The sequence below is a fragment of the Oryctolagus cuniculus genome, chromosome 9 (genome assembly GCF_051225735.1).
Source record: "Oryctolagus cuniculus isolate XC-2025 breed Fujian yellow rabbit chromosome 9, ASM5122573v1, whole genome shotgun sequence".
NCBI lineage: Eukaryota > Metazoa > Chordata > Mammalia > Lagomorpha > Leporidae > Oryctolagus > Oryctolagus cuniculus.
This window is the reverse complement of record NC_142875.1, coordinates 86,721,184-86,741,800: the sequence shown is the minus strand read 5'-3', so window position 1 is coordinate 86,741,800 and position 20,617 is coordinate 86,721,184. Positions and strand designations below refer to the sequence as shown.

The window sequence follows — 20,617 nt, the reverse complement described above, 5'->3', positions numbered from 1 at the left end:
AGTGTGGTGACTGCCTCTCAAATTTCTTCCTTTTTCCCATCAGGAAAGCGATAGAAGAACTGCTAAAGGAGGCAAAACGTGGGAAAACTAGAGCAGAAACAATGGGACCCATGGGTTGGTAAGTTGTTAAAACTTGAACATCAAGGAGAGAAGTGTTGGCTGGGATTGTAAATATGCGAATCCTTAGCAGATGGAGGCACATAAAACAGCAGGAGTAAAGGAGACCAGCCACAGGTGAGTGTGCAGTAACAACACTGCTGAGGGCCGGATGCTGAGGAGCTGGAGTAGCGTGGAGAGGTAGGCAGCAGGCTGTGCATGGAGAATGTGCATCCTGCTCTGTCTTCCCTCTGTTTCACAGCCCCCAAGAGACACGCAGACACCACCAGGCCCAGAAGCACCCATATGAGAGCAATAGTTTTTCTGCTGTTGTGGTTCAAAAAAATTAAAATTTATTTTAAAAATTTAACTATATTTGATTATATGATAATTCAGGCACATACAACTAAAGTTTACTTTTGCACTTTCCATACATAATGGAGCTTCTTAATACTTAATAAATAAATAATGTAAACCAAAGAATTTAACCTTGAAAATTAATTCTACTATTTTAGGCACTACTTTAACAATAGCATTTACATTCAATAAATACATGGAGTCTTCAAGCAGTTCATGGAATGTAAATTATGAAAAAAACTATGTATAAATTTCAAACTTTTATGCACTTTTAATTCTACTTTTCCCACAAATTTTTTGAAGTATCCTCATATGCTGATTTTAGATATTTTATATTTAATTAAAAATGCATTATAGTGAACTATTATAATTGGTATTCCTATGCTGAGAATGATATATAATAGGATAAAACAAATAAGTATTTATTCTCTAATAAATACCATTATTTTCCATGTAGAAGAAATACAAATATATGGAATAAAGTAGAAGTAAAATGTTCTAATTTTAAATGTGGATTGGAAATATTGTTATGAAATTGTGCTAGATTTTCTCCTTAAAAAGAGAGAGGGAAAAATAATGGCTTTTTCTACCTCTGTGCATTGAAAAATCCTAGAAATGATGACTGACAACCACTCAGTAGGAGTGAGCACTCAGTGTGCCTACATTGTATTATAAAAACAGTTTCTGAAAGGAGGCAGGAATCCTTAGAGCACTAACTGACTGCAGGTTGAATCAGTGTCCAGAGTTAGCTGAACTGCAAAGTTAAAGGTCACATTCCCCAAAACTGCCCTCGCTTCTTGGACCACTGCAAGTTTAGGAGATCCTCAAAACTCTCCTCAGCTTCAGTTATTTACTGGAAGACCTCACACAATTCACTAGAGCTCAGAATCAGGCTAAGATTCCCAAAGTGCCAAGTCTGAGAGAGTTCTAAAAGCAAAGGCTCTGCTGTGCTCTCCTCCATGGAATCAGGACCTCTACCTGCCCAGCACCAATGTGTGATGATGCACATGGAGTATTGCCAACCAGGGAAGTTCACCTGAGCCTCAGTGTTCAGAGTTTCCGTAGGGGCTCCATTACCTGTTGGTTGATTGAGTGGGGTAATGACTGAGTGACTACCTAGTTGATCCCAGTAGCCCAAAGCTCTCACCTTCATCACCTGGTTAGTCTTTCTGACATGACCAGCCCCCCATTTTTTTTTAAGATTTATTTTATTTCTTTGAAAGGCAGAGTTACAGAAAGAGGAAAAGAGAGAGAACTCTTCCATCTGCTGGTTCACTCCCCAAGTGACCGCAAAGACTAGGGCTGGACCAGGTCAAAGCCAGGAGCCAGCAGCTTCTTCAGGATCTCCCATGTGGACGCAGGGGCCCAAGCACTAGGGCCATCTTCCACTGCTTTCCCAGGCACATTAACAGGGAGCTGGATTGGAAGTGAAGCAGTCAGGACTCGAACCGGCAGCTATATGTGATGCCGGTGCAACGGGCTGCAGCTTTACCCACTAGAACACAATGCCAGTCCCACCAGCCCCCTTTCTAATACTCCTAACTGTGGCCAGAACCACCCTAAACAAGGGTATTTCCATTAGATAAGACAGATTACCTTGTAGAAGCTGAGCACAAAGTGCAGCCCTCCCTTTGGCCAAGACCAGACTCTTCACGTTACATAGCAGGAAATGCATAAGAGAAGTTGGGGAACCTTGTCATGCCAGAAAGCAAAGAAGTTATGTAAGACTTGTGGGGAGCAACTCGGACTAGACTAAGTTACTGGAATTAAGACTTATTCTATGCATCTGCTCTCCCACAATATGGCGCTGGGAGAGAAGAAAACAGCTTCTACACAGCTGCCTCCAGTTCAGCCAATAAACTGTAGGACTTGCTCCTGATTGGAGGAGAGCAGCGTGCTCAGCGTGTGGGCAGCCGAGTTGGGATTGGCAGAGGAGGACTATAAAGGAGGAGAGAGACGGCATGTACCAGGAACATCTAAGGGGAACACCTAAGGGGAACACCTGTGCAGCCCCCGAGAGAGCCGGCCGGCGGTGTGCCGCTCCCCTGCGGAAGTGGGGAATGTGGCAGGGGGAACCGCCCTTCCACGGAGGTGGAAGGGACAGTAGCCAACCTGGGAAGAACCAGCAGCAAACCCCGGGGAGGGCCGAGCAGACGAAAGAACAGCGCAGGGTCCTGTGTCGTTCCTCCATGAAGAGGGGGAGCGACAAGACTCAGTAACTAACTTGAAAGACCTCCCCTTAGTCAAAGATGGGATAACTTAGTCACCTCTAAAATAAAACTAGAATGACTGAAACACCTAAAATTGTTAAAAATCTGTGCAATCATTGTGATAATCGCAATGACAAACCTATTAGAGAATGCTAGGAAGCTAAATCATAACTCACAAAACTGGTAAATAGAAGCATCAAACATTTCTTCTCTTCCTTGTAAAAATTATACCCCCAAGTTACAAGTAATCAATGAAAGCAAACTTTCTATAGGAGAATTACAACTAATGTATGTAGAAAGATTATGGAATAAGATTATCATCATTAGAATTTTTTTTTAAGATTTCTTTATTTTACTTGAGAGGCAGAGTTACAGTTAGAGGGAGCAGAGAGAGAGGTCTTCCATCCGCTGGTTCACTCCTCAAATGGATGCAATGGCCGGAGCTGGGCTGATCAGGAGCCAGGAGCTTCTTCCTGGTCTCCCATATGGGTGCAGGGGCCCAAGCACTTGGGCTATCCTCCACTGCTTTTCTAGGCCATTAGCAGAGAGCTGGATCAGAAGTGGAGCAGCTGGGACACGAACTGGTGCCCTATGGGATGCTGTCATCACAGGTCGAGTCATATTCTATTACACCACAGCACTGGCCCCCATCATTTGAATTCTTAACAACTCAATAATATGAAGGCAAACAATTCAATTTAGCATGGACAAAAAAAATGAATAAGTATTATATCAAAGAAGATACAGGATTGGCCAGTGGTCATATGAAAAGATGCTCAAATCATTTGTGATTGGGTAAATACTAATTAAAACCACAGTCTAGGGCTGGGCATTTGGCCTCCTGTTAGGCTGCCAGTTGGGGTACCTGCATCCCATACCAAATACCAAGGTTTGGGGTCCATCTCTGCTTCTGATCCTGCTTCCTGCTAATGCTAATGCCCATAGAGGCAGCAGGTGATAACTCAAGTAGTTGGGTTCCTGTCCCAGCTCCAGTTGTTTTGGGCATTTAGGGAGTGAAGCAGCAGGAGCTTTGTCTTGTTGTGTATGTGTCTGTGCATTTGCCTCATAAATGATCCCTTTACCACTACACACACTAGAATAATGAAAAATTTTTTAAAATTGACAGTACTGAAAAAATAAAGATGAGGATGTGGAGTGATTAGAATTCACATAGAGTTGGTGGAAATGTAAAACCACACAGCCATTTTGGCCAAGTTTGACAATTTCTTATAAATGTAGACTCACCATACATAGTGTTCCTTCTAGCAAATTATGAAAGAGAATTCAAAACTTAAATCTACACCAAAAAAAAATTTGTTCAGTAGTGCGCATAGCAGCTTTTTTAATAATAGCCTCAAACTGGAAACAACCCAAATGCCTTTCAGCTGATGAGTGGATAAACAAATGGTGGTTATATCTATGAATGCAATGCTACCCAACCATAGAAAGAAAGAAGCACAATTGTTGATACTCACTGCACGGATGAATCTCAAAAGTGTCATACAAGGTGAAGGAAGCCAGACACAAAACATTATACACTATATGGTTCCACTTTATATGGCATTCTAGGAAATCTAGAACTGTAGGGACAGAAAACAGATCATTGGTTGCCAAGACCTGGGGTGGGAGGAAGGGGTTGACTGCAGATGTTCTGTATCTTGACTGTGGTGGCAGCTACATGACTTCATAGATTTGTCAAAACCCATAAAACTGCTCACTTGAAAGGGGACATTTTATTCTATATAAATTATACCTCTGCAAACTGGTTTAGGAGTAACACCATTTTACTGCACCAATGATAGATTGGATCTAGGCAAAGAAAGTCAGTGGCTGCTAACTCTATGAGGTGATAGGTTGATAAGGAGCTTTGTAATGAATGGGCCAGGCTGACCGTACCTGCATATGATGATGGGTCTTTGTACCACAAACAGCTGCAGTAAGATCCATGAGCCATCCTTGTGAAAAAGTCAGCTAAATCTTATCAAATCACTACCTAGATATAGTAATTAGTTTGCAAGAAATAGAGGGCAGAAGAGCATATTGAATGATACTATAAGGCTGCAGTCAAAAACCAAAAAATAGGGAGAATTCTACAGGACATAGAACACAATGCAGTTCTTCAACAGATAGATTTCAGGGAGAAAACAAGGGTAAGCCTATGAATTAATAGCTTTGAGGGACAGCAAATAAAATGTGTACCTTGTATCTGTACCCAAACTAACTGTAAAAAACATGAGACAATTGGAAGTATTTGAAGTTATGAGAGAATTCATTTTGATGTTTTTAGGTATGATAGGGGTACTGTTGCTATTTTAATTTTAAAAACTTTTTTAGAAATTCTGATGTATTTATGAATGAAATTATATAATGAAATAATCCAGTGTGACTAAGTCAGTCTCTATGTAACATACGTAAGCATCTTAGATTCAGTAAAATGCCTACCTCCTGGGAAGATAATTGTAAAAATTCACTGAGGTAATACATATGAAAGCATGCAGCCTGGTTCCTGGCATGACATAGTAAATATTAGATAATTCTGCTGCTGCCTTCTTTCCAACTTTCTCTTTCCTTTACAGAATTAAGGTGCCTCTACCAATCTGAATCAGATTAGTACAAACTTTGTTAGGGACAGGAGCTAGGGTTTTCAGTGTAAGGCAGGATCTGCATCAGTAGTCATTGATATAGTCTAATGATACCTTATATGAAAGACTTAGAGCCACATCATGACTTCAGATGATCTGACAAGTTCATAAGCAAATATCAGTCATGGTCCTTGCTATGTGAGGAGCATGCCAGGGGATCCTTTGTGTCTAGGCAGCTGTCCAGATAGAAGTCAGTTGTCCCGACAGCCTTAGTAGCACTTGTTAGCTAAGTGGAACTTTATTATGGTAAAAGGACTAGTGTATCCATGCCAGCTCTGCTTCCCATGGAGAAGGCTTGGGGGGCAGGGGGTGCTTTATGGGTATCATCCCAGTTAGGTTAGTAGCTCAGCAGAGTTAGCATGGACCCAGTCTCCTTCCATTTTTCCAGATCTCCCACATAGGACATGACTGTTTCTATGTGGCCTAATACAGTAGCAGCCATTAAAATGTACCTTTGTAGCAGAAAGGATGAAGAAAAGGAAGGCACACTGTCTCCTTCTCTCTCTTTCTCTTTTTTTTTTTTTTTTAAGATTTATTTATTTATTTGAAAGTCAGAATTACACAGAGAGAGGAGAGGAAGAGAGAGAGATCTTCTATCCAATTGACCGCAATGGCTGGAGCTGCACTGATCCGAAGCCAGGAGCTTATTCTCCCATGTGGGTGCAGGGGCCCAAGGACCTGGGCCATCTTCCACTGCTTTCCCAGGCCACAGCAGAGATCTGGATCGAAAGTGGAGCAGCTGGTTCTCGAACCGGCGCCCATATGGGATGCTGGTGCTTCAGGCCAGGATGTTAACCCCCTGTGCCACAGCGATGGCCCCACACTGCCTCTTTTTATGAACAGTTGCAGAAACTGTCCACACCATTTCCATGTATACCGCATTGGCCAGAATTTAGTCTCCTGTCTACATCTAGCTGCAAGGCCAGAAATGTCTTTTGTCTCCCCTAGCAGTTGTGTCAGATTCATATCTAGGGGACCTTTTACTATAGAAGGAAGGACACTAGCAGCTCTTCTCTTGTTGTCAAGGGAGTAAACTGTGACAGGCCATGTCAGATGCTTCAGATTCGTAAGAGACAGATCCCATGGTGAAGTACAGTGTGAAGCTTACACTTTCCATTAGCCAATGAGATGAGGCTTCCTGTTGGCATGTTTATATTTTTCCAATGTAACAGTGGCTCATGCGCTTTTTAGTCTTATAATCCTTTACACTTGTAAAAATTATTGAAAATTCCAAACATATTGCTTATGTGAGTTGTGTCTATCAATACAAATATTAGAACTGAGTCAATATTTAGTAATTCATTAAAAATAAAAGTGATTAACTTATTACATGTTAAGATAACATTTTATATGACAAATAACTTTTTTTAAAAAAAGATTTATTTTTAGGGGCCAGCACTGTGGTGCAGCGGGTAAAGCCCTGGCCTGAAGCGCCGGCATTCCATATGGGCGCCAGTTCTAGTCCCAGCTCTCTGCTATGGCCTAGGATAGCAGTAGAAGATGGCCCAAGTCCTTGGGCCCCTGCACCCTTGTGGGAGACCCGGAAGAAATTCCTGGCTCCTGGCTTCGGATCAGCGCTGCTCCAGCCATTGTGGCCAACTGGGGAGTGAACCAGTGGATGGAAGACCTCTCTCTCTGTCTCTGCCCCTCAGTGTAACTCTGTCTCTCAAATAAATAAAATAAATCTTTAAAAAAGGAGATTTATTTTTAATTATTTGAAAGTCATAGTTACGAGAGAGAGAGAGAGAGAGAGAATCTTCCATCTGCTGGTTTTCTCCCCAAATGGCCACAATGGCCAGGGCTGGGCCAGGCTGAAGCCAGTAGCCAGGAGCTTTTTCTGGGTCTCCCACATGGGTACCGGGACCCAAGTACTTGGGCCATCTTCTGCTACTTTCTCAAGTACATTAGCAGAGAGCTGGATGGGAAATGGAGAAGAGGGATACAAACCAGTGCCCATATGGGATGCCTCATTACAGGTGATGGTTTTACCAGTTATGCTAGAATGCCAACTCTGGACAAGTAACTGTGTTTTAAATGCATTGAATACAGTGACATGGTTTAATAATTTTGCAAACCTCTTTGTTACCTGACACGTGGTTATCAGTGGTGATATTTACAAACAGGATTTAAGAAATGTTATATAATGACATATGTCAACATTTGGCAAATCTTCCTGACTCAGGGAGCACTATTTTGCAGGTGCATTCTGTCGCACTATTTAATCTTGCTTCAAGTATATGAAGGAAATCCAACCTCACACAAACATGTGTTTAGAAAAGGAAGTAGGGGCTGCCTCTATTGATGCTGCCAAACCCCATACCTGGGAGAGCAGCAGAAGATAGCCCAGGTACTTGAGCCTCTGACACCCATGTGAGAGCAGTCACCCAGCTTGAGTTCCTTGTTCCTGGCCTTGGGCCTTGGCCTGGCCCAGCTCCAGCTGTTGCAGCCATCAGGGAGTGAATGAGTAGATGGAAGACTTCTCTCTCTCTCTCCCCCACGTCTCCCTCTGTGTATGTGTGTGTTTGTGATTCTGTCTTTCAAATAAAATCTTTTTAAAGGATGAAGTATTTCAATAGCTGTTTCAGAAAACTGAGGATACTTTGCTTTGATACTACATCAAAACTTTGCAAGTAATTTCCACTGGTGGTAATTTGTTCACATTCTTTTTAGTAATACAAAATTTTCTTATTTTTTAAAAATAAAATCCTTCGGTCCACATTGCACTTTGAGTGGATCTTCTACCCATTTTTAGTTTTGTTATATCGTCATTGGTCACCTGCAAAATAGTGCTCCCTGAGTCAGGAAGATTTGCCAAATGTTGACATATGTCATTATATAACATTTCTTAAATCCTGTTTGTAAATATCACCACTGATAACCTCGGAAATGTCTTTAAATGCGGGGTACCTGTCAGGTTCACATTTTCCAAAATTCATTTTTCTTTCACTTAAATGCCCATTTTATTTTGGCAATGAATATTGGGAATTGCTTTCTTCAAAGTGGCAGGTTCATCCCCTCTGAGCAGGCAGCTGGTTCAACTTGCCACTCAGTCATGTGACAGCATCATACTGTGCGTGTAGCAAAAGTACGCTGTGTGTACTTCCCATTTCTACACATAATTATTAAAGAGACAAACAAGATTTTTTGATTTATTTGGAAAACAGAGTTACAGAGAGAGAGGGAGAGACAGACAGACAGAGAGATCTTCCATCTGCTGATTCACTTTCCAAATGGTTTCAATGGCTGGGGCTGGGCCAGGCTGAAGCCAGGATCCAGGAACTTCATCCAGGTCTCCCGTGCGGGTGGCAGGGCCCCAAGGACTTGGACCATCCTTCAGTGCTTTCCCAGGCGCATTAGCAGGGAGCCGGATCGGTAGTGGAGCACCTGGGACTCAAACCCACGCAGCTTAACCCATTGCATCACAGCTGCAGCCCCCAGAGACAAACAAGATTTAACAAAATTAGTAATGTTTACTGTAAATCAACCATATGGAAGACTTTATTGCTTTAAAAATAAAAGGAAGTTTATTTACTTTTCTCTCTCTGTTTTTACATTTTGACTGTCCTTTTTAAAAGATTTATTTATTTGAAGGCATAGCAACAGAAAGAGAGAGAGAGAGATTTTCCATCCTCTGGTTCCCTCCTCAAATGGCAGCAACAGCCAGATCTGGGCTAGGCCAATGCCAGGAGCCCTGAACCCCATCTGGCTCTCTGACATGCATGGCAAGGATCCAAGTACTTGAGCCGTCTTCTGCTGCCTTCCCAGGCACAGTAGCAGGAAACCAGGTCAGAAGCAGGACTACCAGGAATCCAACTGGCACTTGGTTTTGGGATGCAAATGTTGCAAGCGGTGTTTTACCCTACTAAGCCACAATGCCAACTCCCTTGTCCTGTTTGTCTGTGTTGTTCCAGAAGCGGGAATCTCTGGGTACTGGTGACTTCAGGGGCACCTGACTTTCTCCTAGCCAGCTCTTGCTCCAGTATACCCCAGGGGATACAGGCTATGAAAGGAGTTCTGGACCTAAGACAATCCTGGCTTGCTTCTGCTTACTGAAGGACAAGGTTCAATTCCTTGATAACTGTGGGGAGCAACTCGGACTAGACTAAGTTACTGGAATTAAGACTTATTCTATGCATCTGCTTTCCCACAATATGGCGCTGAGAAGGGAAACAGCTTCTACACAGCTGCCTCCAGTTCAACCAATAAACTGTAGGACCTGCTCCTGATTGGAGGAGAGCAGCGTACTCGGCGTGTGGGTAGCAGAGTTGGGATTGGTGGAAGAGGACTATAAAGGAGGAGAGAGACAACATGCAAGGAGGAACATCTAAGGGGAACATCTATCTGAAGGAACACCTGTGCAGCCCCCGAGAGAGCCGGCCGGCGGTGTGCCACTCTCCTGAGGAAGTGGGGAAAGTGGCTAGGGGGAACCGCCCTTCCACGGAGGTGGAAGGGTCGGTAGCCAACCCGGGAAGAACCAGCAGCAAACCCGGGGAGGGCCGAGCAGACAAAAGAACAGCGCAGGGTCCTGTGTCGTTCCTCCACGAAGACGGGGAGCGACAGATAACCTGCTTCACTTAAGACAACAAACATGAATTCCATGTATTTGTAAATAGAAACTTTTAGCCACTAGTTTCCAAATTTATCTGCATATTTGGAATCAGCTGGAGAACTTCAAATACATGCCAATGCCTGTGTACCACCATCAGTGATTACAGGACGTGGCCTGGGCTTTGGAGTTTTAAAAAGACACCCAGGTGATTTTGACATGTCCACAAATCTGAAAAACATATTACCAATCCCTATTAATTAGAAGGAATGATGGGGGCTGGGCTGTGGCGCAGCAGGTTAAAGCCCTGGCCTGAGACACTGGCATCTCATATGGGCACCGGTTCTAGTCCTGGCTGCTCATCTTCCAGTCCAGCTTTCTGCTATGGCATGGGAAAGCAGTAGAAGATGGCCCAAGTCCTTGAGCCCCTGCACCTGCGTGGGAGACCCGGAAGAAGCTCCTGGCTCCTGGCTTCAGGTCAGCGCTGCTCTGGCCATTGTGGCCATCTGGGGAGTGAACCTTTGGATGGAAGACCTCTCTCTCTCTGTCTCTACATCTCTCTGTAATTCTGTCTTTCAATTGAAGAAAATAAATCTTTTTTTTTTTTTTTAACATGGAACGCTTCACGAATTTGCGTGTCAGCCTTGTGTAGGGTCCATGCTAATCTTCTCTGTATCATTCCAATTTTAGTATATGTGATGCCGAAGTGAGCACAAGAAAATAAATCTTAAAAAAAAAAAGAAGAAGAATGGCCCAAGTCCTTGGGCCCTGCACCCCATGGGAGACCAGGATAAGCACCTGGCTCCTGCCTTCGGATCAGCGTGGCAAAGGAAGACCTTTCTCTCTGTCTCTCTCTCTTACTGTCCAGTCTGCCTGTCAAAAAAAAAAAAAAAAAAAAAGAAGAAGAAGAAGGAATAATGCCAGTCTACTCTGCAGACCCCAGGTGGCCCCATACCTTGCCCAGGGCAGATGTCTCTTCTGTGCGGGGGTAGTGCCAAGGCAGCCTGGTCAGGTGTCCTGCTGCAGGAGTCCAGACCCATCCCTGCAGAGAGGACCTCCTTGTGCAGATCTTCGAGGAGTAGACAATCTGTGGCTTACTGGTGGACCATGGCCTGTTTGTCTAAGCATCTAAACTTTGTATTTGCTTTAAAATTTAAAGTGCAACCAATGTGAGTGGCAGTTTTTCACTTGGGACGTTCCATAAGAAAAACCCTACTGAGGTATTTGAAAGGGTGCCAGAAAGAGATTGCTGAACTTTTTATTTCATAAAGAAAGACCATTGAGTGCTGTATTCTTCCTTGAGTGTATTTCAGCAAAAGAACCTCTTCAGAAGCTGTTGGCACAGGCCTTGGGGAATCTGAAATATTGGCCCATATGACTTTCTTTTAGTCAACACAGGGAGTTTGTAAGCATAAATTTCAGGAATTTGCCCAGCTTCATTGTTTACAAAGCTGTTTTTATTCTGGTCACATTCACTTCAGTTTCTCTATAGCCTAATATAATTTTGAGCCTGTGGAAAGCTTATCTTTTGGCACCAAAAGCCCCAAAGGTTGAATTGAGAAAAAAAAAGATCCTTCATTTTCTCAGCTCAGTTGTTTTTAGAGGAATGGTGTTTTTGGATGCTTTTCTGTTTTGGTCTGGGGTCACTTTGTCAGGGGAAAAATCACCTACTTCATCTTTCCATTCTATGTCACCATCTTTTGGATATTGGAAAGCATATAGTTTCTCCTGTCTGCCTCCAGACATGTGTTTCTTTATTCATTTTCATATTTGCTGAGCACCAGTAAGAAGAGGCCACAGGCAGCAGTAAAGGACACTTTGCTGTTTGTAGAGTTTTTAATCCTCTGGTAGACACAGACCAGTGAACACATGATCACAGTGGAGAGTGCCATGCACCTGTGTTGAAACCACTGGGGAGGGAGGGAAGGGCTCACCTCTCAGGTGGTTTAAGAATAAGGCTCTTGGAAGTACGAAGAAGATCCTTCAAAAAGTCTGTGGGAAAATGGAATTAAAATATTTTGGTGCAAAAACATTTTGAAATTCATGCCTAGTTTTTGCATAGCCATTTTCCAAAAACTTGCTGAAATCCTCATATTTCAGGCCCACAGACTGAAAGCCTTCACTTTATACTCAATGCACATGGAGCCCAGAGAGGTTTCCTGAGGCTGATCCCTGCTAGCTGCTTGGTGATGGGAGTAGAATTTGTGCGTAGCTTAGTGCTCCTTGTCCCACATTGGCTGTTTTGTTGATTACTGCCTGATAAACTTCTGGGATTGCTTTCCACATTCCTCTCATACCCAATTACGAAAGTGCATCAGAGAGCGCTGGCCCAGGTGCTGTTGGATCACATATCCATGTAAATGATTTGCCTTGCTAAGGGGACAGCAGGCCAAGGATGACAGCCGTGTCTCTCCCACAAAGCGACTTCTGAACTTCATCTTTCCCTACCTGTACCTCTCCACAGTCTCTCAAGAGCACAGATATGTAGACAGATAGCCTGGTATTTACTTTGGTTCACGAGCTAGCACATTACCTTGTATTTGAAAGATTCTCTGATTTTGTATTATATATTCATATACACACATGCCTATGTCAACTATTTTTAAGTCACTGAACACCCACCATGAGCCTCAGGACTGTTGTATGCAGAGTAATTAAAGGGTTGTTAGTGATAGGGATTATAACACTATAAAAGCATCCCTCAGGTTGCCACACACAGAGGCATTTGATTGCCAAATTATAAGCTGCAGCACCATGGGTGGTTATGGTAGTTGTGGTGGCATTAAACAACAAAATGAGTTGTAATCAACCACATCATCAAGATAAAAAATAGTACCCTTGTTTCACAGAATCACACTTCTGCTTCAGTCTTTCTCGAGGCATTATTTTAGGCTTATATCCACGATAAGGCAAAGAAATGTATAGGGTGGAAGATAAATTGCTGTTTGCTGGTTTGGGAATGGATTTGGCTCTAGAATAAAGGAATGAATTGAAGTGCTTCACTGATCCAAAGACATCTAACCTTAAAAGTAATTTTTATGAGTCATAATTTCTCAATGCCTGCTGTAGCTCATACATCTCAAAGTGTGCGTGAGGGATTTTCTTTGTCCTTGCTTGTGTCGGTGAATTCTCTTGGGCTCCTGAGTGCTCCAGACCTGACATCGTGGTTGGCACTGCTACCTTGGGCCTGTCCTAGATAGACAAGCCTTGGCTACAGGCACACTGATGAGCTTTCCACCTGTAGTTTCTTCCCTAGCTTCTCTGTTCGTTGGCTGTCTGGTTGGACCACAGCGAGTTTTTCCCTGTTCTGCTCCTTCTGCTCCAGCACTGCTAATGCAGCAGTAGCTGAGTCTGGGGCAAACTCCTGGCTCCGGTGCAGCCGCACATCTGACCAGCTTGGAATGGTGCATCAGTGCCTTGCCTCCTCTTTTGTTCCTCTGTAAGATGGATGATGGCTGTAGTGATAAAATTGTTAATGTCATTGCACTGGGTGATTGCTTCATAAATGTGGCATCATTGTTGTTGTTCTACCATAAAACCCTAGTGGCGAGTGATCATGGGTCACTATTTGATGGTTCATATTCATAAAAATATTTTTAAAGCCAGAAGTGGCAGGCTTGTATCTGTAGCAAGCTGGATACCACTAACTCCATCCTACAGCAAAAGAGACAGAAATAGAAATATCAGAAAAAAAACAATTCCCCTGATCTTCCCCTGTCTGTTCTTAGGTTTGTTTTACAATTTCCTGTTTTCCACAGTTGATTCTGACAACTAACTGCAGGGAGCAAGTGCCTTTTTAAAATAAATATTATACAATATGCCTACTTACACAGGCCAAAAAAAAAAAAAAAAGAAAAGAAAAAGAAGAAAAGAAGAGTTATAATGCTATCCTTGATCCATCTTGATCTCTTTAATCGGCACATGAAGCCCAGCACAGCTCCTGGGCTGACCGATTTGAAAGTGAGGAGAATTGCCTCCCTTTTAATTTAATGAATTTGAAAGTCGGAGAAACACAGAGAGCTCCCATCTGATGGTTTACTCCCCAAATGCCTGCAACAGCCAGAGCCAGGCCAGGCCAAAGTCTGTAGCCCCTCTGTGGGAGGCAGGGACTCAGCTAGTTGGGCCTTCACCTGCTGCTTCCTAGGAGGTGCATTAACAGGAAAATGGAGCAGGGAGTGGAGTCGGGACTTGAACCCAAGCACTGTCCTATGGGATGCGGGCATCCCAAGCAGTGTCATTAATGCCTAAATGAAATACCTGTCCCCAGCTGCTCTTTTAAAGTTTAATATAGATAGACCAGTCTTAAATTTGAGAGTTAAAACTTTTTAAAGCAGTTTTAACCAGTTTCCTATTTAAAGTTTTATATCCATATATGCTGTTGACAGCTTATATAGGACTCTTTTCCCCTAAGCTAGTATAACTTTCTAGAACCAAACATTAAAAATTATCCAGGTGAGAGAGTCAGCTAGCCAGAGTAAGGTACAGACAGGAAGGCAGCTGCCCTGCCCTGCTCTGTGGCCTCCTTGGTCCCTCACCCCAGCATGCCATCTAGGGCAGCAGTGATAGGTGGTGCAGATACATCAGCAGCCATGGGCTGCCCTTTTCCTGGAGGGCTCCAAGTTGCACCTCAAAGATGATAACAGCAGCTGAGTGTCTATACCCATTTCTCATACCATCTGAAATACCGGGGTGGGGGGGGACAAGAGAGACCTTTCTAGAAGGGTTACATTCAGATCATAAGCAAAGACTCTTAGAACCGGAAGGGACTGTAGAGATCACTGCCTCAACCTCAGGATTACATCTGAGAATGCAGAGTCCTGGGGAGTTTGCAGAATGGTTGGGAAATGTAAATTACCAGCCCATCGATCCTGATATCAGTGGAAAATTGAGCTATCCTTAGATTGAAACTTCCAGATAGAAAAGTCTAACCATTTCAAGTAGCAGAATTTTTTTTAATTTCATCACCATTGTGATGAAAATGTCTCATTAACTTTTAATTATGATTTAGATTTTTCTTTTTAATTGAGAAACATCAGATATTCTGCTTTGTTCTCAATTAACTTTCCAACAGGTTATTTGAGACTTAGCATGATAACCTTGAGTTGCCATCTTAGAAAAATCACTGATACACTTATTACAGTGCCATGTGTGCTCTTTCCCATGAAGAGAGAGTATGTGAAAATGCCTCATCTAAAGTTTTTGGGTCCAGAGGAGTTTCAAAGTTTAGGAATTCTCCCATTTTATAAAGGGCACATACGGTATGTCCTACAGTCCTCCTGTCCAGCATACTTGTTTATTAGCACAGGATTTCATCAGTAAAACATCTGAATGCTTACAGTAAATGGGATGGAAACTATATATAAATAGCCAGAATCAGATCAGGCCCAGTTTTGCTGCCAAACAATTTTAATGTCATAAAAAGAACTTGATTTTCAAAGTTTAAAACTGGGGATAAGAAATTTTGGACCCCTGGGTAACACTTACTGAAGCTTTGCTGTATGCCAGGCACTATGCCACAGATTTCATGCATTATCCCATTATCTTTATAAATAACTTTATAAGGTAGGTACTTTTATTATTTCTCCTTTACAAATGGGGAGAACTGATAAGAAAGGAGTTAAGTGACTTTCCCATGGTCACACAGCTGAGTCAGTGGTAGACTAGGCTCATGAGCCAAAGCTAAATTAACTTAAGTGCTGGTTATCTGTATGTCCATATGCATTGCTCTCAGCACTTTACATGTTTTTGCTCATTTGATCTGCATGCAGCTCTTAAGATAGTCACTATTATCCCCACCAAATAGCTAATAGGCAGTAGGGAGATGAAATAATGTGCCTAGGGTACAGTCTGCTAGATGGTGTGATTCCAGAGCATGTGTGCCCAGCCACTGCACCATGTAGTCTGGTTTCTCAGCAATAAAACAACTGGCTGTGAGGGTCAGCATTAATGACATTAAAGACCAGAGCAGCTCTCCCAGTTGATTCCTCAGATGTTGGCTTTGATGCTGTATCCTTCTTCTTGGATCTGTTCAATGCAGATTTTTTAAAACTTTTTTTTAGATTTATTTATTTGAAAGACAGAGATACAGGAAAAAGGGAGAGACAGAAAGAGAAAGAGAGAGAGATATCTTCTATCCACTGGTTCACTCCCCAAATGGTCATAACAGTTGGGGATGAGCCAGGCCAAAGCCAGGAACCTAAAATTCCATCTGGGTCTCTCACGTGTGTGGCAGGAGCCCAAGCACTTAGACCATCTTCCACTGCTTTCCCAGGTACATTAGCAGGGAGCTGGATGCGAAGTAGAGCAGCCGGGATATCAACTGGCACTCATAGAATACGTGCTATGCCATATCATCGGCCGTAGATTTTGTAATTTCTTTACACAAAATAATTTGTTATATGTATCTTCACATCTGCTTGCGACTCCTCCCTGTATTTATTCTTTTTTTTTTTTTTTTTTTTTTTGACAGGCAGAGTGGACAGTGAGAGAGAGAGACAGAGAGAAAGGTCTTCTTTTGCCGTTGGTTCACCCTCTAATAGCGCTACGGCCGGTGCGCTGCGGCCGGTGCACCACACTGATCCAATGGCAGGAGCCAGGTACTTCTCCTGGTCTCTCATGGGGTGCAGGGCCCAAGGACTTGGGCCATCCTCCACTGCACTCCCTGGCCACAGCAGAGAGCTGGCCTGGAAGAGGGGCAACCGGGACAGAATCTGGTGCCCGCAAGGCAGAGGATTAGCCTAGTGAGCCGCAGTGCCGGCTGTATTTATTCTTAAGAGTATGAATGAGTATTTGTCACCATGTCTAAAGTGTGTACTGCATGTTTGGGAGAGGTCTGACTTCCAAAGCTCACTCACCCCAGCAAATCATGGTCTTTCCAAAGCAATCATTGGCTAGAATCCCAGGCACAGCCAACATTCAAAATTGCGTCTTTGGTGTTAAGAAGACACGTTGCCAGTTTTCTTCTGGCACTATGGAGAATCATCTCATTCTCTGAAAATCGCTCTTGTGGGTCACACCAGTAGGAGCGTGTCTTCTGCTGCTTCCCTGCTGTCAGCACCGCAGTTGTGAAACAGGGCTCTGCCCATCCCACGTACACACAGAAGATGAATTGACACTGAAGAGAACAGAGTGAATGGAACTTGCCAGGAGTTGACTGAAGGTGGTGTTTCAAGGTCCTGGTTTATTTGGTCACCGCCTGTCCTTCATTGTTTATTCCAGAGAAATTTTGACTAGTTTTACCAGCACTGAAATGGCCTTTTCAGTGAAAATAGTCCAGAATGCTATGAAATTGGCCATTTTGTCACCAGCTATTCCTAGCCTTATATATCCAAGAGACAGATGTGATCCATTTGCTCACAAAAACGCTTTGGCTTTCACAGGAAGTACCAGGCCACTGTTGGCCGAAAGAGGCACCTGCAGTTGAAGGGTGGTCCTCCCATGGGTCCTCAGTGCTGGCTGGTTGGAACATGCAGGATGTAGCGCTCTTCTGAACTGGCGCTGAGTTTGCCTGGGCAGTGGTTCGAGTGCCTGATTTCAGCAGCCCCCTCACAGACCACTGCAGGAAGAGCGTGGCCGCTGCTCGCTGCTCAGAAGTGGTGCTGTGCTGTTGTCACTCCAGCTGCAGACGGCTCTGCCTTGGGACTACTGCATAGCATGATGCTGGCGAATTTCTTCCACAGGCTCAGAAAGCCCTAGAGGGCTAGAGGCAGCCCCACAGTTTGGATCCCCGCACTGGGTGGCACAGTAGTTTGGAGCCACAGCTGTTTATTCTTGATTGTTGGCGTTTCTTCTTTGCCCCTCCTCTCATTCACTGTGGCTTCTGAACGCCAGTGCTGTCAGCTCCTCTGGACATTCCCACTGCCTATGCTGCCCTCCACCACTGTCCTTCTCTCACTGGGTTGCTTGTCCTCATGCTGCAGTTCTCTCACCCATCACTTCTCCTCATCTGAGCATGCCAGGCACAGCTCGCTGAGTAACCTTTGATAACTTCTCTTTTCTTATCGGCTCAAGAGCTACTTAATTGCAGCAGGAAATATTTTCTTTTCCTAATCCCCCCCTCCTTTTACTCCCATATTCATTGCCATTTGGGTCGCCTGGGGTGGTCAGACACATCTCTCTAAGTGAGGCTGTGGTGCTGGACCGTGTGGTTCCTACAGTGGAGTGCTGTTGGACTGATTTTGAAGTACCATGTAGGATTCCCTATAAATCAGTGTATTATTGGAAGCTGGAAATACCCATCTTCGTTTTTGCTTAATGCCAACCACCCTGAGCAGTATGATTTGGGGATCGGTATACCCCTAAACTAGCCCAATATGTGGCAGACTGCTTAAGGCCAAGGGAAATATGCAGGTTTTCATTTGTATGGGAGTGTTCCAAAATGAAATATTTACTACACCTGAAAAATGAATAGTTTAATTTATATATATGCATTATATATGTAATATATAGAGACATATATACACATACATTATATGTAAATAAAAGCATGCAGGTTGGCAACTTAATAGTTACAACCTCTCTCCTGAGAGAACTTGATTCAGAAAGCTCCTAAAATACACGATGCAGAGAAATTTACTCCAAGGGTGAGTGTGGGGAAGGTTCTCCCAGAGAGAGCACAGACCAGAGTCCTAATAAGAAGAATGAGAGGTTTGTTTTTAAGGAAAAATATTACTGCATGTTTGTAGTTTTGTTCTATAGTAAGTCATCTAGCTATTGTACTCAAGATATAGAGGGATTTGACGAAGTGGTTAAGACGCCACTGGGGACATCCCTATCCCAGATGAGTGCTGAGTTCAAGTCCTGACTCTGCTTATGATCCCGGCTTCCTGCTAATGCGTGCTCTGGGAGGCAGCAGGAGATGGCTCCAGCACTTGAACCACTGCCACCCATAGGGGAGACCTAGACTGAGCCCCAGCCCCCAGCTTCTGCCTGCTCTACCCCAGCTGTTGCAGGCATTTAAGGAGTTAACCAGTGTATGGGAGACCTCTATGTCTCTGGCTTTCAAGTAAATAAAAGTTTAGAAAAGAAACAAGGACCAGGTAATTCAAGAGGAATAAACAGATAAAAAGGACAGCGGGATATACTTTATTGTTCCTTGGGAAGAGACTGAGTTACACTTACTGGTAAGAAAAATGAAGCCCCAGTAAGTTTAATTTGGAACCGATTGTAGTCAAGTTGAGCACCTATTTCAGGAGAAAATATCAAGTGATTCCGTCAATTTGCCTTGTGAACAAAGGCCCACTAAGGAGGAGAGACGCGCAGGCTCCGGCAGGTCCTGGAGTGTCTCAGGGGCTGTCTTGGTTCCCTGTACGCAGACTTTACACTAGGTGGCATGCAAGGAGAGCGGAACACTCGGGTCTTGGGAAGCAGGCTCTGGGTACTGTCCTGATCGGGTCGCTTGGCGTCTGCTGCCTCACGTGATGCTCTTCCTCTTCTCTCACTCCCCAGGATGAAGTGTCCTCTTGCTGGTACAAATAAAAGATTTCTAATAAACACAATTAAGAACACCTTGCCCTCCCACAAGGAGCAAGACCACGAACAAAAAGAGGGCGATAAGGAACCTGCGAAAAGCCAGGACCAGAAAGAAGCAAATCCGAAGCAGCACAGAAGCCACAATCACAAGCGCAGCTTGCACGCTCGCAGCTCCACCAGGCACTCGCCACCACGCAAGCGCCGCGCCCAGGACAAGCACGAGGCGCGGTCCAGCCGGCGGTGAGGCAGCCTGATCGGCCTGCCCGTGGCGCCTGGCGGGGCCCGGTGGGAGGTGTGCGGGGCCGAGCGCCGAGGACGGCTCAGCGTCAGGGCGAACAACTGAGCGTGGCTTTTACCGCAGATCCCTTGTTCTTAGAGAGGCTGTGGGTGGCAGGCGAAAAATTGACTCTGCCCAAGAAGCAAGTTGAAAGGCATGTGCTGGGAGCGGTGGTGGCAAGGCAGTGTGCCTAAGTACTGTTTTTATTCTCTTGTTTGGAAGTTGTTTGAAAATACGCAAATCTAGAATTTAAAGTTCTCAGCGATTGTTAAAACTAAGCCAGTTTTTTCATGTACTGCGCTTTTGGTCATTTCTCAGAATTTCTCAAAAAATAAAATTCTTGTACATCCTATATTTTACTTTTTGAGGTGTCCAACTTAAACTATAGGAAAGTGGCCAGTGACCATTTTATGAAACACTTGCAGCCTCGAGGGCTGGGATTTACCAAGAAGCGCTGTGATAAGGTTGCATGGGGCTTTCCTTCAAGTGAACAACACAGGGAACTCTCAAAATGCCTTGGATTGGAGCACTCTATATAAATGACCAGAGGTTCAAGAACTAACTCTGGTTTCCTGGGCATTCTCAAAGTCATTCCTTAGATAGAACAAGTTTTCTACATTTAATTTTTTTGATTATATAGGTTTTAAGTGGTGCTTTGACAAGAACTCTCAAAAAGTTAAAAGTAACATAACTATTTTAGTGCTGGACCTTATTTAGATAAAGACTTACAACACTACTATTAGAATAGTTGTTCCAGAAAGCTTCACTTTAATAAATAAAAGCATATTTACAATGGCTTTCCCCCTCGTATCAGTTTTCAGATTTTAATATACAATCATAAACCTTTCAGACCTATATTCCTCCTTGACACTCAGGAAAGGGTCTCCAAGAGCCCTCCCCAGTCCAGGAAAGGAAGAAGAGCTGGCCTCCCTGGCCCCTTCCCCAGCTCTCCAAGGGTCTTCTTGCCTGCCTGCAGGTAAGCGCTGGGCCACAGCTCTGCTCCTTGCCCCCAGCAGAC

At 43.9% G+C, this 20,617-nt stretch overlaps 1 protein-coding gene, 1 long non-coding RNA gene and 1 other non-coding gene across 3 annotated transcripts; 1 reads left to right on the top strand and 2 right to left on the bottom strand.

Moving 5' to 3' along the window:
• The first annotated feature begins 44 nt into the window (after window positions 1-44).
• Window positions 45-19,951, top strand: POLR1D (RNA polymerase I and III subunit D). The gene is made up of 2 exons (XM_051834138.3): window positions 45-118; window positions 19,299-19,951. The coding sequence occupies exons 1-2, from the start codon at window positions 102-104 to the stop codon at window positions 19,564-19,566; spliced, it is 285 nt and encodes a 94-aa protein (XP_051690098.2). The 5' UTR covers window positions 45-101; the 3' UTR covers window positions 19,567-19,951.
• On the bottom strand, window positions 8,425-10,973 carry LOC149124655 (uncharacterized). The gene is made up of 2 exons (XR_016213363.1): window positions 10,807-10,973; window positions 8,425-8,730 (listed from the first exon to the last, which is right to left on the bottom strand). It is a non-coding gene; the product is annotated as an uncharacterized LOC149124655 (long non-coding RNA).
• Window positions 10,459-10,565, bottom strand: LOC127487703 (U6 spliceosomal RNA). The gene has a single exon (XR_007914760.1). It is a non-coding gene; the product is annotated as a U6 spliceosomal RNA (small nuclear RNA).
• Window positions 19,952-20,617: the final 666 nt, after the last annotated feature.